The sequence below is a fragment of the Leucopleurus acutus genome (genome assembly GCF_964270905.1).
Source record: "Leucopleurus acutus genome assembly, chromosome: 16".
NCBI lineage: Eukaryota > Metazoa > Chordata > Mammalia > Artiodactyla > Delphinidae > Leucopleurus > Leucopleurus acutus.
In genome coordinates this window covers 58,919,066-58,938,562 of record NC_139158.1, presented here as the reverse complement: position 1 = coordinate 58,938,562, position 19,497 = coordinate 58,919,066, and the positions used below count along the sequence as shown (strand labels likewise).

Here is a 19,497-nt window from a genome sequence, read left to right as displayed (position 1 = left end):
CAGACAGCTCTTTTAAGTGGTCATAATCAGCAGGCACTGCCCTTTGCCCTTTCACCTTCCTGCCTGAAACACAGGGGTCGTGCCTAGAGGTATAGCAGCTGTCTGTGAGCTTGCCGCCTGATGCAGGCCAGAATCTCAGGAAGGGGAACAGAGAGCTGGAAGGAGCCTGCGTCCTTAATAACATGGTACCAGCTCTGGACAGCCTGCCCCAGACTTCTTATTTAGTAAGAATAATAAAATCCCTTGTTTGCTTAAGTCACCGTTTCTCAGGTCTCTTTTATATGCAGTCAGTTGGCATTCCTAACTTAATATGTATCCGGTAAATGAATTCAATGAGGATACAGTGAAAAGTCAGTCTCTTTGTTTCCTTAACCACCAGACTCTAGGTCTCTTCCCTAGAGAAAAACCACCGTTAGCACCTTCTTTTAAATCTTTTCAGTTATTGTCTAAGCACACACAAGTATATGCAGGCATCATTGTGTGTGTGTCTATTTTTTTAGTGCTCTTTTGATAATAATTTAAATCTACAATCCTAAACCTTAAGACTTGGGGGTGTGAAACATACAAAGGTCATTTTGTTGAGATTCTCAGAGAAGGTCAGAGAATGGGCCACACTTGTTGACCATCACTGTGTCCAAAGAGGTGTTTTGGATGAGAGTGTGTAGAACGTGTGATGGTGTAGGGGCTGAAGAGAAGGTCTGACCTACTGACTGACACCAAACCCCACATTTCCAAGGTCTCCAAGTAAATTAGTGAAGAGCCAGGACTAGCACTAAGTTTCCAGTTATCTAATTAACTGCTCAAATGTCACCCAAATATAATCATTAAGGACAGAGACTCTGAGCCAGAGGAAGTCCTCCTGGCTGTTTTGCTGCGGGGCAAAGCTGAAGAGAGGCCAAGTGTGTGGGGCCTGTTGGAAGCAGTTAGTGGCTCGTAAATTCTTTAATTGGTCCTGTGTCTCGATTGACTTGAAATTCCACTTCCTCTCATGTTCCCTGTGCACAAGTCCTGTGAATATTGCCACCTCTCTGAGAGTCAGCCTACTTGGACTTTCCAGGACTTCATGCTCCAGAGCGGTGAACAGAGCCGTTCCCAGAACTTCTAGTGTCCTGACTCTCTTCCAGCAGACAGGGTTCTAGCATTGTTTGCCAGTCACTCTTCCGGTTTAAAGTCAGTAACTTCCTTGCTGTGAAGGGCCATGTTATGCCAGCACAAGCTTGAGCCCTCTGTAGTTTATACCTTTCTTTATAGATGCATGAAACTAAGAGCTAAATCTGATGCGTGGGAAATCCCCACTTGTCCTTGAGAACTGAAGAACCTTTAGTATCAGATACATTCGGTGAAGACGAAAATTGCCAGTCAAACCCAGCCAAGAACCAATAATTCAAACTGTAAAATAATTCACTCATAAGTCACCTAGCGCCAAATCCATGTTTCTTTCCCTCATCCAGTATACAACAAGATCAAAACAGGATGGAAAGTGCACCCTTTGCACTCATTCAGAGCGGGCTGTTTGAAAAGGTGTGGACAAACTTGATAACTAAGCACGATGCTTGGCTGGGAAAGGCAGGCAGCTTACAGAGAAGAGTTGATCATGTGTGATCAAGCCTCTTCCCTGCCTTTTCGCTGCTAAGAATGCCCTTTCCTCCAATTTTTGTTTGTTCATATCTACCTTTTAAAGAGTGGCTCAAATGTCTTCCATGAATCTCTCCTCGAGTCCTTTTCACTGTGATTGTTCCCTTCTCATAGCAGGTAAGCCTGCAGAACGCTGCTGCACAGTGTTGTCAGGTTTTCTCTTCTCATCTCCTCTGTTAGACTGTTAGAGTTAACTCTTTAGAGGCAGGGATTCTATTTTATTAATACTTTTTTTAGAAAAATAAAAAATTTACTGTTACATAATTTTACTTTCCTGTTAATAATTTATGCATATTCATTCTAGACAGCAGACAATACAGCAAAGCAAAATCAGGGAATACAAATCATTTGCATTTTGTTGTACAACATTCTAAGCTTTTAAAATTCCTACATTTAATAACAAAACAGCAGACTCAGAGATATAGAGAGTAAACTAGTGGATACCAGTGGGGAGAGAGAAGGGGAGGGACAATATAGAGATGGGATTAAGAGGTACAAACTATTAGGTATGAAATAAACTACAAGAATATACTGTACAACACAGGGAATATAGCCAATATTTTATAATAACTATAAATGGAGTATAACCTGTAAAACTTGTGAATCAGTATATTGTACACCTGTAACTTATACAATATTGTAAATCAGCTACACTTGAATTAAAAAAATTCCTACATGGGCTTCCCTGGTGGCACAGTGGTTGAGAGTCCGCCTGCCGATGCAGGGGACATGGGTTCATGCCCCGGTCCGGGAAGATCCCACATGCCATGGAGCCACTAGGCCCGTGAGCCATGGCCGCTGAGCCTGTGCGTCCGGAGCCTGTGCTCTGCAACAGGAGAGGCCACAACAGTGAGAGACCCGCGTACCGCAAAAAAAGAAAAAAGAAAAAAGAAAAAATTCCTACATTTAAAATTCTTACCTTTATAGGTGTATCAAAATTGGATTACCCTATAAAGTTTTTAAATCTTTTTTTATGTTACTCTATATCATTAACATCAGTAAATATGACGTTATTTTTTTAATGAAAATATGTTGTTTTCTGATTTTTTAAAAATGAGAATATGTTGTTTTTCTGATTATAAAAATATGTGATACGATTCATAAAAATTGAAAGAATACAGAATTGCATACAGTATCAAGATTATCTTTTTTTTTAACATCTTTACTGGAGTATAATTGCTTTACATTGTTGTGTTAGTTGCTGCTGTATAACAAAGTGAATCAGCTATACGTATACATATGTCCCCATATCCCCTCCTCTTGCGTCTCCCTCCCACCCTCCCTATCCCACCCCTCTAGGTGGTCACAAAGCACCGAGCTCATCTCCCTGTGCTATGTGGCTGCTTCCCACTAGCTATTTACTTTACACTTGATACTGTATATATGTCAATGCCACTCTCACTTTGTCCCAGCTTACCCTTACCCCTCCCCATGTCCTCAAGTTCATTCTCTACGTCTCCGTCTTTATTCCTGTCCTGACCCTAGGTTCATCAGAACCATTGTTTTTTGATTCCATATATGTGTGTTAGCATATGGTATTTGTTTTTCTCTTTCTGACTTCACTCTGTGTGACAGACTCTAGGTCCATCCACCTCACTACAAATAACTCAATTTCATTTCTTTTTATGGCTGAGTAATATTCCATTGTATATATGTGCCACACAAGATTATCTTTTAATCACACCACATAGACCACTATTTCCATTCTCGTATGTAGCCTTCTATATATTTGACTAGATTTTCTTCTGAGAGCAAGTATGCGTATATGTATCACACTCATATATATTAATACTTATTTAAATATGTTCATTCATACATACTTTTTTTTTCTTTTTGGGTACGCAGGTCTCTCACGTTGCCTCCACTGTTGTGGAGCACAGGTTCTGGACGTGCAGGCCCAGCGGCCATGGCTCATGGGCCCAGCCGCTCCGCGGCATGTGGGATCCCCCTGGACCGGGGCACGAACCTGTGTCCCCTGCATCGGCAGGCAGACTCTCAACCACTGCTCACCAGGGAAGCCCTTACATACTGTTTTTTAAAACATGAACATCTTTCAGTGTCAAATTCTCATGTATCTACATCATCCCTTTTAATACCTGCATAATGTATGGATCTGCCACAAGTTAATAAATTTCCTATTATTGAACATTTACATTTTTTCCAAAATATTTCCTTTTATTAACAAATTTATGGATCATTTTGTTATATGCACTTGTATATGTATACTTTTAAAGGTTTTGGTACAAATTGCCCTTCATGAAATGTGTTTATGTTTGAATTTTCCAAAATGTCTAAAGAGAGCCTTGCACATGGTGGACATAATAAATGTGAGGTGGATGAATGCATGGAATATAGAAAAATATTTGCCCCTCCCTCTAATCTTTCTTCTTGTCTTTCGAGACCTCTGTGGAAGATCTGTTGATTCTTCAGGCACCATGGGAAGGGCCCAGGTTAGAGGCAGTGCCTGTGTAAACTAAACACCTCAATTCTCTTAACACTTTGGAGGCTGGGGAGATGGGCCCTGAGAGGGGGCGTCTGGCTCTGAGCCCGCCTGTGGGTGAGCAGCAGGGCTGGGGCCAGACAGAGCCGCCTGAAGCTATGGACTCCCAGCCCAGCCCATGCCTTCCCCACTTCACTCCCCTGGACAGCTCTTCACCTCTTCCCAAACCTTTAGATTCTGCGTAAATCACATTTATAGTCAAGTAACTTACGTTATGTCAGGTGGTAAAAATAAAGTGAAACGCTGTACATACAAGTTACTCTAAGCATCCAGCACGTGAGTGAGCTTAAACATCTTTTTTTCCATTTATTGTTGTTATTATTTTTTTAACATCTTTACTGGAGTATAATTGCTTTACATTGTTCTGTTAGTTGCTGCTGTATAACAAAGTGAATCAGCTATACGTATACATATGTCCCCATATCCCCTCCCTCTTAAGCCTCCCTCCGACCCTCCCTATCCCACCCCTCTAGGTGGTAACAAAGCACCGAGCTCATCTCCCTGTGCTACGTAGCTGCTTCCCACTAGCTATTTTACATTTGATACTGTATAGATGTCAATGCCACTCTCTCACTTTGTCCCAACTTATCCTTCCCCCTCCCCATGTCCTCAAGCCCATTCTTTATGTCTGCATCTTTATTCCTGTCCTGCCTCTAGGTTCTTCAGAACATTTTTCTTAGATTCCATATATATGTGTTAGCATACGGCATTTGTTTTTCTCTTTCTGACTTACTTCACTCTGTAGGACAGTCTCTAGGTCCATCCACCTCACTACAAATAACTCAGTTTCGTTTCTTTTTATGGCTGAGTAATATTCCATTGTATATATGTGTCACATCTTCTTTGTCCATTCATCTGTCGATGGAGACTTAGGTTGCTTCCATGTCCTGGCTATTGTAAATAGTGCTGCAGTGAACACTGTGGTACATGACTCTTTTTGAATTACGGGTTTTTTCAGGGTATATGCCCAGTAGTGGGATTGCTGAGTCATATGGTAATTTTATTTTTAGTTTTTTAAGGAACCTCCATACTGTTCTCCATAGTGGTTGTATCAATTTACATGCCCATCAACAATGCAAGAGGGTTCCCTTTTCTCCACACCCTCTCCAGCATTTAATGTTTCTAGATTTTTTGATGATGGCCATTCTGACTGGTGTGAGGTGATACCTCACTGTAGTTTTGATTTGCATTTCTCTAATGATTAGTGATGTTGAGCATCCTTTCATGTGTTTGTTGGCAATCTGTATATCTTCTTTGGAGAAATGTCTAGTTAGGTCTTCTGCCCATTTTTGGATTGGGTTGTTTGGATTTTTGATATTAAGTTGCATGAGCTGCTTGTAAATTTTGGAGATTACTTCTTTATCAGTTGCTTCATTTGCAAATATTTTCCCCCATTCTGAGGGTTGTCTTTTCGTCTTGTTTATGGTTTCCTTTGCTGTGCAAAAACTTTTAAGTTTCACTAGGTCCCATTTGTTTATTTTTGTTTTTATTTCCTTTTCTCTAGGAGGTAGCTCCAAAAGGATCTTGCTGTGATTTATGTCATAGAGTGTTCTGCCTATGTTTTCCTCTAAGAGTATTATAGTGTCTGACCTTACATTTAGGTCTTTAAGCCATTTTGCGTTTATTTTTATGTATGGTGTTAGGGAGTATTCTAATTTCATACTTTTACATGTAGCTGTCCAGTTTTCCCAGCACCACTTATTGAAGAGGCTGTCTTTTCTCCATTGTATATTCTTGCCTCCTTTATCAAAGATAAGGTGACCATATGTGCGTGGGTTTACCTCTGGGCTCTCTATGCTGTTCCATTGATCTCTATTTCCTTTTTTGTGACAGTACCATACTGTCTTGATTATTGTAGCTTTGTTGTATAGTCTGAAGTCAGGAAGTCTAGTTCCTACAGCTCTGTTTTTCTTTCCCAAGATTGCTTTGGCTATTCGGGGTCTTTTGTGTTTCCATACAAATTGTGAAATTTTTTGTTCTATTCTGTGAAAAATGCCAGTGGTAGTTTGATAGGGATTGCATTGAATCTGTAGATTGCTTTGGGTAGTAGAGTCATTTTCACAATGTTGACTCTTCCAATCCAGGAACATGGTATATCTCTCCATCTGTTGGTATCATCTTTAATTTCTTTCATCAGTGTCTTATAGTTTTCTGCATACAGGTCTTTTGTCTCCTTAGGTAGGTTTATTCCTAGGTATTATATTCTTTTTGTTGCAGTGGTAAATGGGAGTGTTTCCTTAATTCTTCCTTCAGAGTTTTCATCATTAGTGTACAGGAATGCAAGAGATATCTGTGCATTAATTTTGTAACCTGCTACTTTACCAAATTCATTAATTAGCTCTAATAGTTTTCTGGTAGCATCTTTAGGATTCTTTATGTATAGCGTCATGTCATCTGCAAACAGTGACAGGTTTACTTCTTCTTTTCCAATTTGGATTCCTTTTATTTCTTTTTTGTCTCTGATTGGTGTGGCTAAAACTTCCAAAACTATGTTGAATAATAGTGGTGAAAGTGGGCAACCTTGTCTTGTTCATGATCTTAGTGGAAATGGTTTCAGTTTTTCAACATTGAGAACAATGTTGGCTGTGGGTTTGTCATATATGGCCTTTATCATGTTGAGTTAAGTTCCCTCTATGCCTACTTTCTGGAGAGTTTTTATCATAAATGGGTTTTGGATATTGTCAAAAGCTTTTTTCTGCATCTACTGAGATTATTGTACGGTTTTTATCCTTCAGTTTGTTAATGTGGTGTATCACATTGATTGATTTGCGTATACTGAAGAATCCTTGCATTTCTGGGATAAACCCCACTTGATCATGGTGTATGATCCTTTTAATGTGCTGCTGGATTCTGTTTGCTAGTATTTTGTTGAGGATTTTTGCATCTATATTCATCAGTGATATTGGCCTGTAGTTTTCTTTTTTTATGACATCTTTGTCTTGTTTTGGTATCAGGGTGATGGTGACCTTGTAGAATGAGTTTGGGAGTGTTCCTCCCTCTGCTATATTTTGGAAGAGTTTGAGAAGAATAAGTGTTAGCTCTTCTCTAAATGTTGGATAGAATTCGTCTGTGAATCCATCTGGTCCTGCACTTTTGTTTGTTGGAAGATTTTTAATCACAGTTTCAATTTCAGTGCTTGTGATTGGTCTGTTTATATTTTCTATTTCTTCCTGGTTCAGTCTCAGAAGGTCATGCCTTTCTAAGAATTTGTCCATATTAGCACTTGACATGAGGTGGAGAAGAAGGAGGATGAAATTAGGAGTCAAAGGTTTAGATTTGAGTCTGGCTTCTGCTAAGACACAGAATCTATCTGGGCCTCCATTCTCTTCCTTATAACATGGCAGTTGTACTAAAATCTGCTCCTAGGAGCCCAGTAAGTATCAGGGGAGATGGTGAATATAAAAGCAAATGTTGTGATAATTGTACAAATATTTAACAATGTTAATAATATTTGCTGCTATTGATAAGATTGAAAAATATTTCCTTAATCTTGCATATCCGACTCTTGAGGCCTTTCTAAGATGGGTTTCTTAACTGAAAAAAAGGAACGGACCAAAATGGCAGCAGGTAGAGCAGAGTGTGGCAAGCAGGGAAGCCCGCATCCTAGTTCCAGGTGTTGGGGCTCACTGTTCTCTTTGGTGGAAGGAAGAAGTGAGACAAATGACCTTCAATGCTCTTCTAGTTCTGAGGCCAGGCCAGTTTATCCTGTGACCATAGGCAAATCATTTCTCCAAAGGCCTCAGTTCTCCCATATGTAAAAGGCAGGTTTGGGCTGAATGAACTTTCTGGGCCACTTCCTTTCTGAGGACTTATGCAACTCCCCGGGGACCTGCCCTCTGTCCTTCTTGTTTCCTGGCAGGCAAACCCCGGGACCTGCCCTCTGTGCTCTTGTTTCCTGGCAGGCAAACCCCAGGACCTGCCCTCTGTGCTCTTGTTTCCTGGCAGGCAAACCCCGGCACCTGCCCTCTGTGCTCTTGTTTCCTGGCAGGCAAACCCCGGGACCTGCCCTCTGTGCTCTTGTTTCCTGGCAGGCAAACCCCGGGACCTGCCCTCTGTGCTCTTGTTTCCTGGCAGGCAAACCCCGGCACCTGCCCTCTGTGCTCTTGTTTCCTGGCAGGCAAACCCCGGGACCTGCCCTCTGTGCTCTTGTTCCCTGGCATGCTCTTCGTGCCTGTGCTCTTGTGCACACCGCCAGCCTTCTGGTGGTGGCTTCTTCTCTTCCTTGTTTGGTTTTTCAGCCACACACTCACAGGTGGCTGAGTGACAGCTTGACAGAGTGAACCAACCCTTCCGTCAAGAGGCATCACGGATGCGCTGAGCGGGGCTGCCTTCTGATGTCCCTTCCTCATGCCCGAGGATCGTGTCCTCAGCCTGTTTCCGGGCAGAGCTGGCCTCCCCCACCCTCTCCCACTGTCTTCGCGCTGGTGCTTCCCATAAACTCACGTGCAGTCTTTTCCTGAGAAGGCTACCCGCTCTCCTCTGCCTGGACTGGCTCTCTCTGGTCTTTTCCTGCCTCCCCCTCAATAAATAACTCTTTTTAATCTCCGCAATCGGTGGCCATCACTTGTTCTGCAGCTCTTTCCAGCTCTTACGAGTTTCTGCTTTTAAAACAAGTTCAGCTTCTCCCTAAGCTGCTCCCTCTCTTCCTGAGGGCTTGGAGTCTCCAGTCCTGACCAGTTCCCACCCCTCCGACAGACATTGCGTGAAATGAGCACTGACATGAACTGTGAGGGACTTTTACAAGTCTACTCTCCCTCCAAGGTTTTGCTTTATTTGTTTGTTTGGGTGGGAGTGGAAAATTTGGACATAAACACATTGAAGTCGAGGCTTTGATATTAGTTCCGAAGGGGCCCTTCCTTCTGTCCAGCCTTGAGTTAACATCATTGTCACCAGTATCAGTAACAACAATATCCTGAAGGCAAGACCCAGAGACACCCTGGTGTCACTGAACTGGAGGATTCATCAGAGACAGGGTAACATAGATAGGCCTCTGCTGTCCAGCAGACCCGGGTTCAGATCCTGCTTTGCTACTTGTTAGCTGTGTACCCTTGTCAAGTTCCTTAGTTTCTCTAACTAAGCCTCTGGTTTCTTATTTATAAAATGGAATTGTACTATCTCCCTGGGAGGATTGTTGCGAGGTTTAAAAGTCAACTGATGTGAAACACTTGGCACAAGGCCTGGTGTCAGGAAACGGTGGCCAGCCATGCAGACTCACACACTCCCCTCCTGAGGAAACGTCGCTAACAGAGTCAGATCGTGTATCGTTAGGTGCCTGATGCATGACACTGGACAAGTTCCAGAGGCTCACACGGAGAGAAGTCAATGTACCTTGTCATTTACAAAGAGCTTTTACGTGTATCATCACACGATTCCTCAGAACGCTCTGGAGGGTGAGCAGTGCTGGCATCATCATACCCATTTTTCAGAGGAGGAACCTTAGGCTCAGAGATGTTAAGTGATCTGCCCAAGGTCCATGTGATTATAAGGATATGTGCTCATGAAATGTGTCTGGGGCTCAAACCTAGGTTTGCTTGTTTCATCACAAACCCTTTTTCCACAACATACTGGAATGACCAGGAGGAGAGGAGACACTTGCTTTGGGCCTTGGAAGTGATAAGACCTTGATACAGTAGGAATAGGGAAGGTGTTCCAGGCAGGGGCATTTTATAAACAGGTATAGAGGCAGGGACAATCATGTGGGGTTCCAGGAAAAATGATTAGACATGCTTTGCTGAATAGGAGAGTTCGTGTAAGAGTGGTAGAAAAAAACAGAATTAAGCCGGGCATTCGCTGAAGTGAATGCCAGACTAAGGAACTTGAGCTGTGATAGGCCATGGGGAGCCACTGGGAGCCATCGAAGCTTTCGGAAGAGGGGAGCACATGATCTCATCAAGAGGAGAGGCCTCTAAATCATGACTCACTAAAAATGGTTGGAGAGACGAACGTCTAACCTAGAGAAGAATAGACTTATTGGGAGAGATGGGGGTGTTTGCCAGACTTGGGGGAGAACACGATGGTTGTTGGGTGAAGAGGGGGATGGGGGACTCAGGTGGGATCAGTGAGGGGTGGGGAGAAGCAGCGAGGATCAATGGGCAGAAGCTCTAAGGAGACAGATTCTCAGTTCAAAGGAGAAGAACTTTCTGGTCCTTTCAACGCACTTTAAACCCCAGTTCCTGAGAGCCCACGGTGTGCTCTGGGCACAGTGATGCACTGGGGATGGCGCAGTGATGGATCTGGAAAAAAGCTCCTGCCTTCACAGAACTCCTATGAAATGGGGGAAGATATGCCTTAAACAGAATCATCCCAGAAATGGATGTTACAGCCAGAGCTGTCTGGTTCGTGTATGGGCTGCTTTGAGACTGTGAGTTCCCTGTCACCGGAGTTTTCAAGAGAAATGTGTCAGGAAAGGGGATTCTTACACTGGGAAAAAGGCTGAGTAGATGACTTCTCATAAGGTTTTGTACCTTTACACGTGTAGTGAAATCTTCAGCAACTCTAAATCCCTTAATTAGAGGGAGAAAAAAAGGCAAATGATCAAATAGCGTCTCCTTTTTTTTTAAAGCCCATATTTGCATGTTCCATCCTAATGGAGTCTGAGGTGCAGAAAGGGTGGCCAAGCAGGAATTTCATCATGCGTGTGGCTGGGTGACTCCACCTGTGAATTGAAAATCATTAGCTGAAATTGTGACACAGCATGCCAATTACAGCATTACCCCCGCCTGCAGGCTGGGGCTGTGGCTGCATCTGTGGCCGTGGTACAATCCTCCAGCAGCTAATGTGAAGTCAGCTCAGAGCAAGGAGGCAAGGCCCCACTGCTGGGCAGTTAGCAGGCTGCAGGGAGCCGGGCCAGAGCGGCAGGCAGGGCGGAGGGACGCCGGCACCACCCTTCTATAGGGGAGTGTCATATCTACGATTTCAGAGTTCTGAACCTCACAACAGCACTGGGAGGTGTGTGCATAGGCTGATGAGGAAACTGAGGCTCAGAGAAGGAAAAGGATTCTGCCAAAGTCACACAGTGGGCAAGCCCCAGAGCCCGGTGTTTAGTTGGGCTCCTCTGAATCCAACTTGGGCATCTTTCTACCACACCACCCTGGGGTCAAGACTGATCAGCTACAGATCTTTCCAAGGGGAAACCAAGGGGCCGGTGGGCAGGCACCACTGTCCACACTGTGGGTCCCATCGCGAAATCTATGACACTCGTTACTGCGGGGTGCTGTACGGGCAATGAGCATACCAATAGCATCAGTGCTACCGTGTTATGCTGAGTGGTGCCAGACGTGATGCCGAGCACTTGTATTCATGCTCTCCTTCGATCCTCGTGGGGCTTGTATCTCAGCTTTACTGATGAGGGAACAGAGGCTCCAAGAGTTGAGGTGGTGGCACAGCCGAGTTTGGACCCCGGTCTGCGTGACTTCAGGATTCTTCAAGGGCAGCACTGCCTCCCTGTCCCCTTGTCAGTTTTTCCTGCCAGGTCACTGAAAAGGATGCCCTGGGTCCAATTCTTGGCTGCCAGGCCAACAACAGCAGTAGTAATAATAAGCAGCCCCTCCCCCCATTTCTTTATCCCTCACTTGAGGGCTTGTGCAGCCCTTCACATCCACTCATCCCCTTGGAATCACGCAGCTCTCGGGGTTTCTGGCAGGACTGACTCAGCATAGTGAGGGCCTTGCCCAGAGTCCCAGCCAGTGCCACGGCAGGGGCCAGGATGCATGCCACACACCCAGCTGCTGCTGGGGCCAGCTCTCCCCGCCATTACCTCTCTACACTCTGCTCTCTTCCGAGTCATCTGCCAGAGCCAACAGTGGCCACAGTCCACGGGGCCATGGGTGCAGAGCCGCCAGAGGCCTGGGAAAGGCTGAGGTCCCACGTCACTTAGGCGGCCAACCTCCAGGTTAAGCAGATGGGCTCTGGAGTCGCTCACATATGGGTGTGAATCTCCTGGTCACACAGACTTGTGTTAACCCATTTCTCCCTCCCGTAAGATAGCAAAAGTAATGGTACCCATGCCATAAGACTGATCTGAAGACAAGAAAAGGTAATACATGTGAAGCGTTTAGACAGTGCCTGCCCAGGGTGGGCTCTACATTGATGGTAATTATTTCCACCTTTACACTGATTGTTTGATCCACTCATTCAAAAATATGTGTGCTTCTGCCGTGTGACAAGCCTATGCTCTGTTCTGAGAAGATGTGGATAACACACAGCCTGGACCTTCAGAGAGTGAGTGATGGGGACAGACCTAACCAGATTGCCCCAGTGCAGGGAGATGCATTTGGTAAGAGAGGCCCTAAGATGTACCAAGTGCTGTGGGAGCCCAGAGTACAGAGACACAATGCGGATGCCTCTTTCCCCGTCCACCTGTCTATTCACTCTCACTTCTCTCAAGATCCAGCATTCCCACCTTCTCCCTAACGCCCTAACCATGTCCTGGTGCTTCCCTCCCCCTCCAGCCTGGGGGAAGCCTTGGGAATCTCCACTCTGTCATGGACCCTTGGAGCGCTATCACGTTTTAACAGTCCCTTGTCTGTCACAGGAAACCTTGGAACTTGTAAACAGCCACAATAGGATCTTTTGAAAAATATATCCCCTTAAAACAACAAACAAGCAAATAAAATACGTAGAATGAGAGTCTCCCTCTCCTTTATGTAACCAGTATAGAAGCTAGGCTCAGAGATGGTCCGTGACTTACCCTCCAGTGTTACGGAGAGTACATGGCAGAGCCAGAATGAAAGCATGCCACAGCTACAGGTTCAGGGGCTGTCCCCACTGCCTCATTAAAAAGAACAGTCCCCCCCCTGCCCCTCCCCACATCTGAATCAAACCGACATTTGATTCCAGGTGACAACTGGATTTAATCCATTATGGTGCACATCCGTGCACTTCCCACTCACATCACCTATTTGATTATTCCCCCACTTATCGAGTTGAGAAGGGTGGGCATGCCTCCACTCTAGTCAGACGAGGCTTCCAAGGTTTCAAGGTTTAGTGATAGCCCAGGACCCAGCCAGCATCGGAACTGAGTGCTTCTAACCCCAAATCAAATGCACTTTCTGGCACACTGCAACCTGAACAGTGAACCGTGATGAGCAACTCACACCCCTCATGCAAGTGGAGACCATCAGCGTGTGCAGATGGTGAGAAAGGACTAGGCAATTTTCTGCTCTGCATTCTGGGGAGACATTTCTTTGACCTCCGCAAGGGACTTCTCAGCATCAGCTCTGGACAAACTACTTCAAGAAAAGCATGACATCGGGCTTCCCTGGTGACGCAGCGGTTGAGAGCCTGCCTGCCGATGCAGGGGACACGGGTTCGTGCCCCGGTCCGGGAGGATCCCACATGCCACGGAGCGGCTGGGCCCGTGAGCCATGGCTGCTGAGCCTGCACGTCTGGAGCCTGTGCTCCGCAACGGGAGAGGCCACAACAGTGAGAGGCCCGCGTACCGTAAAAAGAAAGAGAGAAAAACCTGACATCATTTCCTAAACCCTACGATCCAGGAAGTTGCTCATCTTGAAAAAAAAATCATAAACTCAAACTCTGCATGTTTTTTCTTACCTCCCTTCTTTTCCCCAAGCTGGTCTTGCACAAGCAGCATGACCTTCCATTGGGTGACAAGTATGTGGTTAGTGAAACGCTTACAGGTACTACAGGAAGGACCTGTAATGAGGTGGGTGCCTCACCCACCTCATTAGGACTCTCACTGGGGTGTGTAGGAGAAGCTTCTATAAATGGTAAGGTGATCCCAGCGGCCAGTCTCCCCACACCATCTGTGCCATTCCCAGACGAACCCAGAGAGGAGGCAAAGGAAGGTGAAACATGTCTGGTGAGTACATGGAATCTTCTCTGCCAGCCCCCGCTGGATGCCCATGCTTCTGGGCCGACTGAGAGGCAAGAATGTCCAGTTCGGGACAGCTGCCTTGGAAACTCTGAAGGCTAGACCTTGATATTTTAGGGTTCTCTTTCTCAGTGGCTGCCTATTCCCTCTAGCATGGTCCCGGAGATAGAGCGTGTTTGGGATGGAGTCCTGAATAATGGGCAGGGTCTTCAGCGCAGCTGGAGGTCACGTCCCCTTAGACAGACAGACAAGCTTTGCCTTTTCAAGCCAGTTGGTACCTGCTTTCTGTGTTTCTCAGTGCAGTTTTACCAGCTGTCAGTCACTCTGGCAAAGAAAAGTGCATCTCAGGGCTACAAGGGAGGGAGGGAGTGACAGCATGTGAGTTGATTTAAAAGAAACCATCGGCAGCGCCGGAATTCTCCTAAGTAAACTACACATCCAGAAGCACCAGCAAGCTCTTTAAAAGTGACTTGGTGAGCTGGAACCGCCAGGAGCAGAAGGGAGCAGGTGTGCCGAGGACAGTTCCTACCAGCGGCCCCTGGGACGGGGGTGAAAAATCACTGCTGGGGAGCTCAGGTTCTCTGGCTCTGAGGTCACTTTGAGGACTGGGCTCGATTTGACGGCGCCCCTGCTAAGCAGCAGGCTAATTATTGCCTGTCATGGGTGCTCTGCCCAGTGGTTTGGCAGCTACACCAAATCCAAACAAGGCAAGAGTCAAACCGGTAAAATACTGTGAATGGTGGTTAGGTCTGCAGGAAGGTTTGCCCAAGAAATCGCTGAGCACGATGCAAACGGGCAATGCTGGTTACTTCAGAAGTCACAACGACCAGGACAGGGTGGCAGCAAAAAGGACCATTCCCTTATCCCCAGCTTCCTCCCGTGAGCATGCAGCAGTGCTGGGTTGCTAAGAAAGGGAGCTTTGGATCCTGTAGACTTTAGCAAGAGGGGATGCCAGCTGTCAGCCAGGCCATCTCCCTCCCTCTGGAGGAGATGGTGGCCCAGGAAGGTACAGACACTTACCGGGGTCCCACAGAAAGCTGATAGCAGGGCCCAGACTCGGTTCTAGTAGCACCCTTTCCACTGTGTCCTACTATCAGAGCCGAGCTTATCCATGAGTGCGGGTGACGTCTGCGACACAGGAAAGCAGTACTGAACCTGGTTCCTCATTTGAGCCTGAGCCTCTGCTGCCGCTGAGCCTCAGGCTCCCGATTCAAGACAAAGGGCTTGAAATGGATAGACTTCCAGGCTCCTGCCAGTACTGACAGCTCTCTCACCATGAAAGGGCACCCGGGACAGAGAGCAATGGGCCCCAGCAGAGGCTCACCCTCTGGGGGCATGCGCACCCACAGCAGCCTGCCCACCGGGAGACCTGCATGACATCCTGAGGAGCCCAGTGTGTCAGTGCCTGTGACTCATGGAATTGAGCTCTTAAGGCTCAACTTCTGGATCCACCAGATGTTCTAAGGTCACAGTGAAATGTGGACGATGGTCAGTTCAGAGAAAATCAAATTTTTAAAAAGAGAGACAGGGAAACACCTTCACTCCTTTGAAGCTCTCACACCTGAGTTCCTGGCCCATCCTGGTCAGTCAGCCAAGCAGGTTTCAGAAAATGGTTCCTGAATGAACGGGTTCACTTACTGGACACCCAGGGAAAGAGCCACGAGGCGCGGTGGAGCACAGAGATCATGAGCTGCGGTCTCTGCCCTCGTGGGGCTCGAAGTGGATTGTCATTAGGCTGTGTTACAAATCCAAGCAAGAGCCAGGGGGCCAAGAGGAGGAGGGGATTAATCTTGGCCATGGTTTGGGGTAGGAAAGACCCTGGGACACAGGTGGCACTTGGTATGGACGATGAGTTGGACTCAGTCAGAAGTAGTTTTGTGGGGGCTTCCCTGGTGGTGCAGTGCTTAAGAATCCGCCTGCCAATGCAGGGGACACGGCTTCAAGCCCTGGTCTGGGAAGATCCCACATGCCGCAGAGCAACTAAGCCCATGTGCCACAACTACTGAGCCTGTGCTCTAGAGCCCACGAGCCACAACTACTGGGCCCACGTGACACAACTACTGAAGCCCGTGTACTTAGAGCCCGTGCTCTGCAACAAGAGAAGCCACCTCAATGAGAAGCCCACACACCGCAATGAAGAGTAGCCCGCGCTCGCCACAACGAGAGAAAGCCCACGCGCAGCAGTGAAGACCCAATGCAGCCAAAAAAACAAATTAATTAATTTTTTTAAAAAAAGTAGTTTTGTGGAATGAGGAGTGTTCTGGGCGGAGGGAACAGGAAAAGAAACGTGGGTGGTTGAGCACGTGTGACCCAGGGGACTATCAGGGTCGCAGCGTGCTGGTCTGAGAGGGCTGCGTCTAGCTCCCAAGTTAAGGTTCATGTTGGAATCCGGGGTGTGCGGTTACTCCGCCTCCCGGAGTGGGGGATGATGTGGTGGAGGAAGGCCTGGCAGCCTTCTGCACAGAGTGGTCGGGCACCATCTGCCTGCCAGGCACCGAGGCCAGAGCCCCACGCCAGACAGGAATGCAGGCTGTGGACACAGACGCTGGGCCCAGTGTGGAGGGGAAGCATTGTTCCCCATCCTTGAAGCCACTCGGAGGCCCTGGGTCAGAGGCAGGATCCCCAAGGTTCCAACCTGGATGCAGACCTCTGCCTGCAGGAGGCCAGAACCTCTGTGCTGGGGACTGACGCCCTGTCCCGTTGGGATGGTACGCTTTCCCGCCAGCCGCTTTGCTGGGCAGAGCGCTGGCTTCAGGACTTACCCTCTCTGGCCTCAAGCCCCAGTGTGCAGAGGACCCGTGCCGTTCTGGGCTGTGGGTCTGCACAGAAGCCCTTTCCTGGGAGCTGGGATGCCAGCGGCTCTTTCCCCATTTCCAAGCCCCTGCGCTGTGTCCGTGCTGCTCTGTTCACCTCAGAGAACTTCTCGGCTTAGCCTCCACCCTGCTGGGCTGCGCTCCACAGCTGGAGCAATGGTTCCTTCCCCAGGGCCCACGTGTTGGCCTGGGGTGTGAGCTGGAGTGAGGAAGTAAGGAACGGGGACCCAGGTCACTGGATTGCTGAAGTAAGGAACGGGGACTCAGGTCTCTGGTAGGGGCTGAGGGGGATTCCGAAGGAGTCTGCACTCGTCTCTCTCAGCCTGTTTTCCTCCTTTGTAAACAGGAGATGGTGACTGCCCCATCTGCCTCCCTCCCAGAGCAGCTGTGTGGCTCAGGGGAGAGAATTCACTGAAAGGAGCTTTGATTAGTATAAACGCTATGTAGGCCTAAGGCAGTGATTCTCAGTCCTGGCTCTGGCTCCGAATTAGAATCACCAGGAGAGGTTAAGGGAAAAAAATCAACGCTGTCCCTAACGCAGAGATCGAGATCCTGATTTCGTGGGTCAGGGGTGGGGCTTAGGCTAATATGAATTCTCCAAATGATCCTTGGACTCAGTGAGGGTCTAAGAGATCCTAAACTCTCTCTGGAAGTGAAGGGGGCCCAGAATCCTTCTTCCTTCCTCTCCTCTCATGCTGACCATATAATGTCGAGGCGGGGAGGAAGCTGTGGGTGGCCCTTTCTCTCTGGCAGCTTCCTGGAACTGTGCCCAGGTCATGCCACCACCATGACCTCAGCTGGCTGCAGGGTGGCAGCGTGGAAATTGCGTGTGGTCAGGCCGCACCAGCTCCCAGTCTGGGCTCAGGCCAGGCTCTGCCTGAGCAAGTGATATTTGGCAAGTGACATCACCTGACTGGACTTTCAAATCACTCATCTGTGAAATGAGAATGACAACATAGAAGGGTTTGTAACTATGAAAGGACACATGCTCACACATGCTTAACAGTGTCTGCACATCTGAGGCCCTCAATGGCAGCCCATGAGAAAGCTCAAACTCTCCTCTATCCTGTGTTGCTGGTGCCATTATGTGTGGGATCCTAAGGCATTTGTATCCCCCTGCCAGAGGGCCAGGCCCTAGTGATGGGCACACGTGGGATCCCAACAAAAGCCCTACAAGGGAGGATGTTTGCTTTCACTGTCCCCTTCTACAGAGATGCTGAGACCTTGCTCAAGGCTGCTCAGACCATCCGTTCAGGGCTCATTCATCCCGGGATCCTCAGCAGCCCCTCATTCAGCCACCCAGGGAACCCCCATTTCCCCACGACCTGGGTGCCAAGAAATTGTACCACCCATGCTGCACAGGGATTGAAAATGTCTGAATGTGGGGGAAAGATGCAGGGAAGCAGCACAGGCTAGAGAGAGAGAAAGAAGAGAGTGGCAAGGGCTGGAGCGAGGGGGGGTCCTGCCAGGAGCTGGAAACATCCCAGTGCCTGGAGCTGAAGGGGACATTGGGAATGACTCACAGCCCACCAGTGACCAAGATCTAAGACCTGGTTTCTGAGCCAAGCTCTGCCTCTAAACTACCCTGTGACCTCAGCAGATGGCTTCCCCTTCCAACGCCTCAGCTTTCTTACCTGTCATATGGGAATATTGGATCACATCACTGTCTTTCAAGCTGCCAGTTGTCACCCATTAGCAAGTTGTGAGATCAGTTTAGTGGATTGTGATCAGCAAATTAAAAAAAAAAAAAAACAGAAAATATCAGTGCATTGTACATAGTAAGGGTTAGTATTTTTTTGTGAAACTTTACGTCAATCATAGACCCATGTGTGTAAGCAATGTACAAAATGTATTTCTGTATTAATGAAGTCTCTAACAAAAAGCTTGAAGACACTTGGCTAGATGACTTTTAATATATCTCTCAGCCCTAATTAACTCTAGAAATCTGTAAGATTAAAAAAAATCTTAGTCTAGAGAAGAGACCTAGGGAATAGGGTCTGGGCAGGTGGGGAAGATGCAGCCCCTAGAGTATCATTATGTGATGGGCACCTGCCAGCAGCTCTCTGTGGTCCTCCCGGAAACAGCAAGTGAAAACCCCAGTCCCACACCTGCAACCAAGTCATCCTCCCCACCTGCTGCAGGTGACTCGATTACAGAGCCCAGCTGATAAGGATGGAGACGGTTGCCCTAGTGAGCCCGCTTTCACAATCTGGAATCTGTTCTGTGCTTCTCATGTTACCCCTGCCAAAGGTGGACCACAGAAGAAGGGGAGGTTACATTATCAGGTATATGTAATTAGGTTTAGCTGTGAATGACAGTGAACCCCAAATAACAATGGCTTAGAGAAATAAACAAGACAGAAGTTTACTTCTTCCTTACACAATAGGCCTGGATGTAGGCCATTCTGGTGGAGAGGACAGCTGCACAATCCCCAGGGGCCTGGGCTCTGTGCAGTTCTCCACTCTGATGTCCTGAGGGCATGCGTGGTCTAGAGTTGAGTCTACATCACACCCACACCCCGGGCAGCAGGTGGAAGAAGATGGAAGTGAGCAGGCTAAGGGCATTTGCCAACTTTTGAAAAAGAGGTTTCCTCAGAAGGATTGAAAACAGGTATTCAAACAAATACTTGCAAATGAATGTTCATAGCAGCACTATTTACAAGAGCCCAAAGGTAGAAACAACCCAAATGTCCCTCAACTGATGAAGGGATGAACAAA

At 47.2% G+C, this 19,497-nt stretch overlaps 1 protein-coding gene across 1 annotated transcript in view; it reads right to left on the bottom strand.

Moving 5' to 3' along the window:
- The window catches only part of LOC309973524 (small ribosomal subunit protein uS7m-like), a gene marked incomplete at its 5' end in the record, with an annotated part of 44,949 nt that extends 25,688 nt beyond the window's left edge, over positions 1-19,261 (bottom strand). The window contains one exon of the mRNA XM_082857812.1: positions 19,160-19,261. Within this exon, the coding sequence (XP_082713938.1) occupies positions 19,160-19,261 (102 nt within the window). The remainder of the gene's footprint in view (positions 1-19,159) is intronic.
- Between the last annotated feature and the right edge of the window lie 236 nt (positions 19,262-19,497).